The sequence below is a fragment of the Quercus suber genome, unplaced genomic scaffold (genome assembly GCF_002906115.3).
Source record: "Quercus suber isolate HL8 unplaced genomic scaffold, Cork oak 2.0 scaffold_113, whole genome shotgun sequence".
Taxonomy (NCBI): Eukaryota; Viridiplantae; Streptophyta; class Magnoliopsida; order Fagales; family Fagaceae; genus Quercus; species Quercus suber.
Window position 1 is genome coordinate 124310 of NW_027069578.1, and position 11036 is coordinate 135345.

At 36.3% G+C, this 11036-nt stretch overlaps 2 protein-coding genes and 2 long non-coding RNA genes across 6 annotated transcripts; 2 read left to right on the top strand and 2 right to left on the bottom strand.

Annotated features, from left to right (window-relative positions):
- The first annotated feature begins 70 nt into the window (after positions 1–70).
- LOC136068401 (uncharacterized) lies at positions 71–5169 on the top strand. 3 transcript variants are annotated; one of them, XR_010629757.1, is made up of 4 exons: positions 100–275; positions 1593–2205; positions 4555–4656; positions 5071–5169. It is a non-coding gene; the product is annotated as an uncharacterized LOC136068401 (long non-coding RNA). The 3 variants fall into 3 exon arrangements; XR_010629759.1 differs by lacking the exons at positions 4555–4656; positions 5071–5169 and adding an exon at positions 3488–3502; XR_010629758.1 differs by lacking the exons at positions 4555–4656; positions 5071–5169 and having other exon boundaries at positions 71–275; positions 1593–1964.
- Positions 4205–5274, bottom strand: LOC136068400 (putative FBD-associated F-box protein At3g50710). Its single transcript, XM_065775506.1, has 2 exons — positions 4939–5274; positions 4205–4805 (listed from the first exon to the last, which is right to left on the bottom strand). Exons 1-2 carry the CDS (start codon positions 5260–5262, stop codon positions 4359–4361), a joined length of 771 nt encoding a protein of 256 aa, XP_065631578.1. The 5' UTR covers positions 5263–5274; the 3' UTR covers positions 4205–4358.
- Positions 5275–5313: 39 nt separating this feature from the next.
- On the top strand, positions 5314–9389 carry LOC136068402 (uncharacterized). The gene is made up of 4 exons (XR_010629761.1): positions 5314–6270; positions 8620–8721; positions 9136–9222; positions 9300–9389. It is a non-coding gene; the product is annotated as an uncharacterized LOC136068402 (long non-coding RNA).
- LOC112028615 (F-box/LRR-repeat protein At1g55660) lies at positions 8270–10035 on the bottom strand. The gene is made up of 2 exons (XM_024061340.2): positions 9004–10035; positions 8270–8870 (listed from the first exon to the last, which is right to left on the bottom strand). Exons 1-2 carry the CDS (start codon positions 10033–10035, stop codon positions 8424–8426), a joined length of 1479 nt encoding a protein of 492 aa, XP_023917108.2. The 3' UTR covers positions 8270–8423.
- Between the last annotated feature and the right edge of the window lie 1001 nt (positions 10036–11036).

Here is an 11036-nt window from a genome sequence, read left to right on the forward strand (position 1 = left end):
TCTCTTCTCATATTATTGGGCCTCCGCCCTTCGATCCCTTGGATAGAACCCCACCCCCCCTTTCCTTTTTTCCTCCATTTCTCCCCTAATTATCATTTTATATTATGGGCTTCTCATTCTAACTTTCAGGTATCTGAGAAGAAGGCAAAGGCATGGTGTGCTTCCAAGGGAAATATTCCTTACTTTGAAACTTCTGCAAAAGAAGGTTTCAATGTAGAAGCTGCCTTCCAGTGTATAGCCAAAAATGCTCTTAAGAATGAACCTGAAGAAGAAATGTAAGTATTCCTTAAAAATACATTCAAATTTTGTCTGTGGGGGTCAAAAACCCGTAACAAACTAAACTTGCTAAGGATTTAAGATCTACACAATTACTTTCTTACTAGGAGGGGTGAAACCCTACAATGGGACGATTAGACAGATAATTAGAGATGAAAACAATTGTAAAGGACTCTTATATTGATGAAAAAATCGGTTTCCCGAGGTGTGTACAGAAGTTCTAGAGGAAAAATACAAGTTATGACTCTTCTCACTTTCTCTCTCTTGCTCTTCCTATTCTTCCTCTTCCTCCAGCTATCCTACTCTTAGCTGAATTTAAGGGGATACTTGTCTAATCAGTACCTTCTCCTGCCATTTCTAGATCATGAAGATAGATTTTTGGGGGTGTTTTTATTAGTTAGGCCAGTCATTCAACATTTAATGTGGCTGACATTAGGTAGGGAGAACTCATTAATGCAGAGATGATTGTTACATTGGGCTCTATGTTTTCTTCTACATGTTTCTCGGGGAAGGTAGGCGAAAGGGTGTCCTCGGCTAAGCACATGACCTCTTCTCGATTGAGTTTTGTTTCATCAGGAATACGGATTTCTCGGATTACCTCAGTAATGGGCCCAAATGGTCTCTTCTTGATGGGGGCTCGGTCATCTCATATTGACACATGGGCTGGACCCGTTCTGCGGATGGGGCTTCTTGGAACATTCTCTTTGGGTTAAAGGTCTTTGGGGCAGATTCAATCTACTCCCCCACATTGTCTATGTTAAAATTTTTGCATCTGGTATTAAATGAGAGTTGAAGTGCCAATTTTTTTAATTGATGGCTCATTGTGATCAAATAACAAAGTTGAACCACATTGCATAGTTGTGTTTAATGGATCTGCTTGTAAGCGCCTCTTCTCCCCTGAAACACCTCCAGTAATTGAATAATTGTTGGACCTAAAATATTTTGCGTGCTTTTTTTTTTTTTTTTGAACAAGCAGTATCATATTTCCTGATTGAAGGTTACGTATGGCGCTTCTTGTAGTTCTACCCCATTGCATGTTTCAAATGTTACAATTGTCTAACTTTCATTTCCAGTAGAATTTTGTTTGGATTTCTAATGCATCATTCTAAAATCACCATGTTTAGTAGAATTTAGAAAGAAGTTTCCTAAGATAAAAGCAGGTCATTATTTTTATTCCAAATACTTAGTTATTTGAATTTGTCAAAGCCCCTGCCTGATTCTAGTCCTTAGTTTACTTTTAATATTTCTTCATTCAATGACTACATGCTAATATCATGGGGGATGCTAACTATCAATTTTTTCTGTTGATGATGAAGTTACCTCCCTGACACCATTGATGTGGTGGGTCGACAACAACAAAGATCTTCGGGTTGTGAATGTTAGAAGAGATACTGATGAAGCTTCTGAGTCAAGCAAGGGTAATAGGCGACCATGATTCCCTTCTCCAGTCACCATGAATTAGTAATTCACAAAGTTTCTTTAAGGTTCCATATATAGTATTAAGTGCTTAAAGAAAGGAACTTGATAGTGCTATCTTTATTTTACTTTCCCTTCTCATATGCAAATCTTGTACTCTGTTCCACCTTTAGAAGTTAATTGTTTTGTACTGATCCCTGGAATTTGATCCTTCTCTTCTCGTATTATTCGGATGTGCAGTGCTTTAAACAAATATCGATATCATTTGGAAACTGACTTCTTTTTCTTTGATGTGTTTGTTAAACAAATTTATGCCATTCTTCTCATGGAGGATTCTGTGCTGTGGAATAGATGCCACATTACTTTGGCAGTTTTGGCTACTTAACTTAAAAGTATGATGCATGGGAACATATTGAAACAGAATGACAAAAAACATGCCATTATGGAGTTCTGCTACGAGCTCACGTGGGAAGGTGGAGGTGGCGAGGTGCCATCTGCTTGGAGTACGAACAGGTGAACAGGCTGAGATCCCTATACTCCATCTCTTTACCTCAAATCAGCATGCCCAAATGCAAGTAAACAGGAAAGATGTTTCCACTTGTTTTTTTTTTTTCCTTTTCTTTTGGGATCTAAACCAGGGACAAGCAGGCAAGCCAAACTTGTCAAGTTTTATTTAGTCCAAAGCAAATCTGGAACAATAAGGATTGAGATTTGAAGTAATTGTTAGGGCTATTGCACTCTGCTATGGTCCCTATCACCCTATGGGTTTGTTTAGTTGGGGTGATTGAAAAGTGAGAAGATAGAGAATTTGGAGGGAATGGAAAAGTGAGAAGATAAAAAATATTTTAGTTTATTTTTAATTTTTTTTTTCATGTTGTTTAGTTGGGCGTGAAAAAGTGGAGAGATGAAAAATGGGGAGAAGAAGAGTCAAAATAAAAGGAAGATGAAAGGATGGAGAAATTGTAAGGTTAAGGTATAGAGTAGTGGAAAAATAAAAAGGTAAAAGTAAATAAAAATGTTGGAGAAAGTGTAATTGTAAAGTGACAATTTAATAAGAGAAAAATAATTAAAAAGGAGGGAGAAAATATTGAAAATAAGTTGATGATATGGCTTAACAGGAGCGCAACAACATTAAATACTATGCTTTAGCTTTTGGATGTATATATACGTACTAGTAAATGCATGTATAAGCCCTTTGCATCAACCTATGATTACTAAAGACTAGCTTTTGAAAAAAAATGATTATTTATATTGTAGAGTTTCTTTTAATGTTTCAAATACATAAAAGATGAGAGCATAGTATAAATAGTCAAATACCACCTATGAAAATTTATATCCTATTTTCACATTTATCACCTCTGCAAGGATAGAATTATTTTTACCAATCATATAGTTGAGGAGAAAAAAAAAAAGAAAAAGAAAAAGCTAAAAGAGAACTATATCAGGGGGAAAAAATCCCAAATTGAAAACATCATTACTAAAAACTCAACATAATATAATTAAAGAAGACGGCAAATACAAATTAAATCTTCAAGTATTTTGCCCCAGTAGCATAGAATAAACTCCAACATAGCAAATACAGAAAATGAAATATAAAAACATGGACCTAATTACATATGCACAAGGCCTTACCACAAGATCGCAGGCAATATCCAGGAGGAAGGAATCAAAGTATGCTGTTGGCTTTCTCCAGCCACCCTTAACTGCATGTGTAGACGCTTGCAACAAGTAGTTATTGTAGTGTGTTTGTGTTTTCATCAATAGGAATATAATTGTCTGATGATATACCATGCAGAGATAAGCGGAGGTCACCCACTCCAAATTACAGTCCATATATACTCCAATAGGTGTTGATTTATTTGTCTGCCCAAAGAAGAAAGATCACATTGCCCAACATGTTGAGTTTCCTAATGAGAAAGCTTCCATTTAAACAGAAAGTAGTGTTCTCCTAAACAGCCTTTCATGTTGTACGTTATTGACATTCTTAACCCCTCTACCACCATCAACAACCCAGAGAGCAAATTTGAGTCCTCGCCGTGACAGTTGGACTCACTTCTACATGAAAAAAGTTAAGAACTACAACAATGGTTCAGTATGGTTCAAGTTGGGAATGGTGCACAGATGTTCTGAGGAGATTGTTCTGTTGTTTAGCTCTGCAGAGTAGAAGTAGGCTGTAGCTACAGTTTGTTGGTTGCAGGGCCTTGTAGGCTCCTTGTTCCTGTTTATGTTTTATGCATTTAACCAAATTCTACTGATTCAAAATAATAATAATAATAATAATTATAATAATAATAATAATCCATTTTAGTTTCATCAATTAAAGAGCGACTTCTCTTATAAAAAATAAAAATAAAAGAGTGACTTCTAGGGTAAGTGAAAGAAAAAAACATGCTCTGAATTAAGAAACCGTGGGGAAGGAAATTTCATGGTAACGACAAACCAGTAACCATGCACCAAACTGGCTTAGAAGTTAGCTAGTCTTAGACTCTTAGGTTAATGACAAACATTCATAAGCACATTTCAAAGCAAATTTCATAATTAAAAAAGTATTTATTAATCAACAAACCATCAAAGTTTCAAATGAAACATGCAAAAAACAATGGGCATTCCCATAAAACTACTGCTTCTGGACAACTAAGAGAGAGACACTAAAAATGGAAATATTCTTATTCAAGTGCAATTTGACAAATTTGAGAGCTCTTTGGGAATTTCATTAACTCCTTGTGAATACGACGGTTCATCTCTGAGTCTGGACCCCCTTCAGCAGTGATTTTCATTGTCCTTAATACTTTTGCATCCTTCAGGATTTGCCTAACAAGTTCCATCTCATCTTCATGCTCTGAAAATCCTTTATAATGACAGGTTGTAAGGTTTGATGACAAACATTGAGGAACCTCCTGTGAGTACTTCGAGCAATTGTCAAGATCAGAACAACGAGAGCCATACATATCTACCAATTCAAAGGTAAGTGTTTGTAGCTTTGGAGCCCGAAAAAGCAATAGTCGTACTGCATGCCACGCATACTTAAACCAAAGCTCACCATAAATCTTCAAGGAAGACAAATTATGAAACATGGGAACATCATCATCATGATTAGAAGCATGGCAGAGGCTCTGCATGACAGCGCAACAATTAAGAATTTCCCAGAGTCACAACACACTCACAGCAATATTTTTATGTAGCATATAGCAATTCAATTAATAATAGAGAGTTAGAGCATGAAAGAAAAACGTAATGTGCCATTACCTCAGCGGTATTTATGTACAATTCCATGGATATAACATTATTGAGTGGTCCCATGAAGTCCCATATCCTCATTGCATAATCATCATCGCTTGTATCATAACGTGTCTCAACTTCAAGCACTGATTTGACCAGGTTGGGGAGCTTTTCCAACACAACATCCTCATCCAAAACACCTTTGAAATGAAAGTACTTAAGAGCCGGGGTGTTCAGATGGAGTTTGTACGACCCACACTCAACATGTAAAAGTAAAAATTTCAAAGTAGGTACAAGTACAATGATATTTAACTTGCCTGCAGCTGCTGCATTCTTGTCCAGATTGTCCATTCTAAACGGACTCAGTTTATTTTGCGTGCTTTTTTTTTTTTTTTTGAACAAGCAGTATCATATTTCCTGATTGAAGGTTACGTATGGCGCTTCTTGTAGTTCTACCCCATTGCATGTTTCAAATGTTACAATTGTCTAACTTTCATTTCCAGTAGAATTTTGTTTGGATTTCTAATGCATCATTCTAAAATCACCATGTTTAGTAGAATTTAGAAAGAAGTTTCCTAAGATAAAAGCAGGTCATTATTTTTATTCCAAATACTTAGTTATTTGAATTTGTCAAAGCCCCTGCCTGATTCTAGTCCTTAGTTTACTTTTAATATTTCTTCATTCAATGACTACATGCTAATATCATGGGGGATGCTAACTATCAATTTTTTCTGTTGATGATGAAGTTACCTCCCTGACACCATTGATGTGGTGGGTCGACAACAACAAAGATCTTCGGGTTGTGAATGTTAGAAGAGATACTGATGAAGCTTCTGAGTCAAGCAAGGGTAATAGGCGACCATGATTCCCTTCTCCAGTCACCATGAATTAGTAATTCACAAAGTTTCTTTAAGGTTCCATATATAGTATTAAGTGCTTAAAGAAAGGAACTTGATAGTGCTATCTTTATTTTACTTTCCCTTCTCATATGCAAATCTTGTACTCTGTTCCACCTTTAGAAGTTAATTGTTTTGTACTGATCCCTGGAATTTGATCCTTCTCTTCTCGTATTATTCGGATGTGCAGTGCTTTAAACAAATATCGATATCATTTGGAAACTGACTTCTTTTTCTTTGATGTGTTTGTTAAACAAATTTATGCCATTCTTCTCATGGAGGATTCTGTGCTGTGGAATAGATGCCACATTACTTTGGCAGTTTTGGCTACTTAACTTAAAAGTATGATGCATGGGAACATATTGAAACAGAATGACAAAAAACATGCCATTATGGAGTTCTGCTACGAGCTCACGTGGGAAGGTGGAGGTGGCGAGGTGCCATCTGCTTGGAGTACGAACAGGTGAACAGGCTGAGATCCCTATACTCCATCTCTTTACCTCAAATCAGCATGCCCAAATGCAAGTAAACAGGAAAGATGTTTCCACTTGTTTTTTTTTTTTCCTTTTCTTTTGGGATCTAAACCAGGGACAAGCAGGCAAGCCAAACTTGTCAAGTTTTATTTAGTCCAAAGCAAATCTGGAACAATAAGGATTGAGATTTGAAGTAATTGTTAGGGCTATTGCACTCTGCTATGGTCCCTATCACCCTATGGGTTTGTTTAGTTGGGGTGATTGAAAAGTGAGAAGATAGAGAATTTGGAGGGAATGGAAAAGTGAGAAGATAAAAAATATTTTAGTTTATTTTTAATTTTTTTTTTCATGTTGTTTAGTTGGGCGTGAAAAAGTGGAGAGATGAAAAATGGGGAGAAGAAGAGTCAAAATAAAAGGAAGATGAAAGGATGGAGAAATTGTAAGGTTAAGGTATAGAGTAGTGGAAAAATAAAAAGGTAAAAGTAAATAAAAATGTTGGAGAAAGTGTAATTGTAAAGTGACAATTTAATAAGAGAAAAATAATTAAAAAGGAGGGAGAAAATATTGAAAATAAGTTGATGATATGGCTTAACAGGAGCGCAACAACATTAAATACTATGCTTTAGCTTTTGGATGTATATATACGTACTAGTAAATGCATGTATAAGCCCTTTGCATCAACCTATGATTACTAAAGACTAGCTTTTGAAAAAAAATGATTATTTATATTGTAGAGTTTCTTTTAATGTTTCAAATACATAAAAGATGAGAGCATAGTATAAATAGTCAAATACCACCTATGAAAATTTATATCCTATTTTCACATTTATCACCTCTGCAAGGATAGAATTATTTTTACCAATCATATAGTTGAGGAGAAAAAAAAAAAGAAAAAGAAAAAGCTAAAAGAGAACTATATCAGGGGGAAAAAATCCCAAATTGAAAACATCATTACTAAAAACTCAACATAATATAATTAAAGAAGACGGCAAATACAAATTAAATCTTCAAGTATTTTGCCCCAGTAGCATAGAATAAACTCCAACATAGCAAATACAGAAAATGAAATATAAAAACATGGACCTAATTACATATGCACAAGGCCTTACCACAAGATCGCAGGCAATATCCAGGAGGAAGGAATCAAAGTATGCTGTTGGCTTTCTCCAGCCACCCTTAACTGCATGTGTAGACGCTTGCAACAAGTAGTTATTGTAGTGTGTTTGTGTTTTCATCAATAGGAATATAATTGTCTGATGATATACCATGCAGAGATAAGCGGAGGTCACCCACTCCAAATTACAGTCCATATATACTCCAATAGGTGTTGATTTATTTGTCTGCCCAAAGAAGAAAGATCACATTGCCCAACATGTTGAGTTTCCTAATGAGAAAGCTTCCATTTAAACAGAAAGTAGTGTTCTCCTAAACAGCCTTTCATGTTGTACGTTATTGACATTCTTAACCCCTCTACCACCATCAACAACCCAGAGAGCAAATTTGAGTCCTCGCCGTGACAGTTGGACTCACTTCTACATGAAAAAAGTTAAGAACTACAACAATGGTTCAGTATGGTTCAAGTTGGGAATGGTGCACAGATGTTCTGAGGAGATTGTTCTGTTGTTTAGCTCTGCAGAGTAGAAGTAGGCTGTAGCTACAGTTTGTTGGTTGCAGGGCCTTGTAGGCTCCTTGTTCCTGTTTATGTTTTATGCATTTAACCAAATTCTACTGATTCAAAATAATAATAATAATAATAATTATAATAATAATAATAATCCATTTTAGTTTCATCAATTAAAGAGCGACTTCTCTTATAAAAAATAAAAATAAAAGAGTGACTTCTAGGGTAAGTGAAAGAAAAAAACATGCTCTGAATTAAGAAACCGTGGGGAAGGAAATTTCATGGTAACGACAAACCAGTAACCATGCACCAAACTGGCTTAGAAGTTAGCTAGTCTTAGACTCTTAGGTTAATGACAAACATTCATAAGCACATTTCAAAGCAAATTTCATAATTAAAAAAGTATTTATTAATCAACAAACCATCAAAGTTTCAAATGAAACATGCAAAAAACAATGGGCATTCCCATAAAACTACTGCTTCTAGACAACTAAGAGAGAGACACTAAAAACGGAAATATTCTTATTCAAGTGCAATTTGACAAATTTGAGAGCTCTTTGGGAATTTCATTAACTCCTTGTGAATACGACGGTTCATCTCTGAGTCTGGACCCCCTTCAGCAGTGATTTTCATTGTCCTTAATACTTTTGCATCCTTCAGGATTTGCCTAACAAGTTCCATCTCATCTTCATGCTCTGAAAATCCTTTATAATGACAGGTTGTAAGGTTTGATGACAAACATTGAGGAACCTCCTGTGAGTACTTCGAGCAATTGTCAAGATCAGAACAACGAGAGCCATACATATCTACCAATTCAAAGGTAAGTGTTTGTAGCTTTGGAGCCCGAAAAAGCAATAGTCGTACTGCATGCCACGCATACTTAAACCAAAGCTCACCATAAATCTTCAAGGAAGACAAATTATGAAACATGGGAACATCATCATCATGATTAGAAGCATGGCAGAGGCTCTGCATGACAGCGCAACAATTAAGAATTTCCCAGAGTCACAACACACTCACAGCAATATTTTTATGTAGCATATAGCAATTCAATTAATAATAGAGAGTTAGAGCATGAAAGAAAAACGTAATGTGCCATTACCTCAGCGGTATTTATGTACAATTCCATGGATATAACATTATTGAGTGGTCCCATGAAGTCCCATATCCTCATTGCATAATCATCATCGCTTGTATCATAACGTGTCTCAACTTCAAGCACTGATTTGACCAGGTTGGGGAGCTTTTCCAACACAACATCCTCATCCAAAACACCTTTGAAATGAAAGTACTTAAGAGCCGGGGTGTTCAGATGGAGTTTGTACGACCCACACTCAACATGTAAAAGTAAAAATTTCAAAGTAGGTACAAGTACAATGATATTTAACTTGCCTGCAGCTGCTGCATTCTTGTCCAGATTGTCCATTCTAAACGGACTCAGTTTGAGGGTAAACTCTTGAAGGACCGGGGAGGATGCGAGGAGTGTGGAGAGAGAGTCACAGTTTGCATAGCGAACAGAATCAAGCAGCAAAATCTCGAGAGTTGGGAAGGTAGAAGCAGAAGGAGGATTGAGAAGAAGGGTACCTTTCAATTTGAGAACCACTAATGTCTTACAAAAGAAGACAGAACGGGGCAACTCCAAAGGTTGTTTAGAAGAATAAATGTTGAGATCGAGTTGTTGCAAAGCACCTTTGGGAATGGTGGCGCGGACCAATGAGTCGACAAACAAGGGAAGACAATCGTCGCACCAAGAAATGCGCAATTTGCGCAGTGGGGTGGGAATGGAAATGGCGTTTCGGAGAGTCCAAATTCTGACCACTGTGTCCACAAAGCTAAAAGTTTGACCCCGCCGCTTTTTAGAAAGATTGTAGTGATCCAAGTCAAGAACAGGGACGAGAATCCAGAGAGGCTTCCACCTGTTCGACAAAACGCTTGTTGCCACGGAGTCTCTGACTGGGAGAAAAGAGAGGATGTGGCAGAGGATAGAGTCTGGTAGACTGCTGATAATGTCTTCTTCATTCTGTCGAACAGGAACAGAAGATAGGCTGCTGCTGCTGCAACTCTCGCCTTTGGCATCCATGCTCATGCCGCCCCCACCTTCAATCTTCTTCCGTTTCAGTCCAAACTCTCTCATTCTCTGTGTATGTGTTTGTGTTTCGCTTTGACTTGAGAGTGTAAGGCTGAAAGGGTTTCTTTCAAGTTTAGGGATTTTTGGTGGCTTTATACGACAATGAATGAGAGATGGGATGCCGAGTATTTGGCAAATATAAAAAACGACGTCGTTTAGAGAAACACAATCTAGAAATATTTGGGAAAAAAATGAGCATTTGTCCTTAATTTATAAACTAGGCAGCAAAATGCCCATGTTTTAAAACTACTTAGCAAAATGTCCTTGTATTTTAAACTCGATTTTAACAAAATCAAGTTATGTGTAAAACTCGACATTTTCAAAATCAAGTTCTATGTATATTTTTAATTGGTTCCACTTATATTTTCAAAAAAATTTAAGTAGCAAAATATGCACAGAACTCAACATTTCTAATATCGAGTTCCACCTGTAACTCAATTTTGTTAAAATCGAGCTTTAAAAACAAGAACATTTTGCTAAATAGTTTCAAAACAGAAACATTTTACTGTATAGTTTGTAAATTAGGGGCAAATGTCCATTTTCTCCAAATAGTTGTTAGGGTCAGTCAACTATGTATTTGGTCATTTGCTAAGTCAGTAGTTTCCATCCAAGAGATAATGGCACAAATTAAATTGCCACGATGCTAAAAAGTTAAGGACCAAATTGACACAATTAAAATGTTAGAGACTAAATTAAAATATAGTGTAAATAATAGGGACCAAATACATAATTTACCCTATTTGTTTATTTTCAAACTTTTGCTTTAGACTAGACAGAATTGGCTACCATGACCATACAATGCAAGGCTAGAAGTTATCATATGAGCCACTAAATTAGGGAAAAAAAATCAGATTCCAATCATGAATCTAGCAAGCTTAGTTGTACTCAATGGGATTATGATCTTTCATTTTAATAAAATGAACCTGACTCGCCCACATTTGTAGCATTTTGGTCACTTTTAACTTAAGTTAGGAGGAAGTTTAGGTACAACATTGGTTGTAGCCTAG

Bases quoted from the DNA above. Each gene is read 5' to 3' on its own strand.
- LOC136068400 (XM_065775506.1), bottom strand. From the start codon at position 5,262: ATGGACAATCTGGACAAGAATGCAGCAGCTGCAGGCAAGTTAAATATC. The intron at 4,806-4,938 runs GTAATGGCACAT...GCTGTCATGCAG, and splicing joins TGTACATAAATACCGCTGAG to AGCCTCTGCCATGCTTCTAA.
- LOC112028615 (XM_024061340.2), bottom strand. From the start codon at position 10,035: ATGAGAGAGTTTGGACTGAAACGGAAGAAGATTGAAGGTGGGGGCGGC. The intron at 8,871-9,003 runs GTAATGGCACAT...GCTGTCATGCAG, and splicing joins TGTACATAAATACCGCTGAG to AGCCTCTGCCATGCTTCTAA.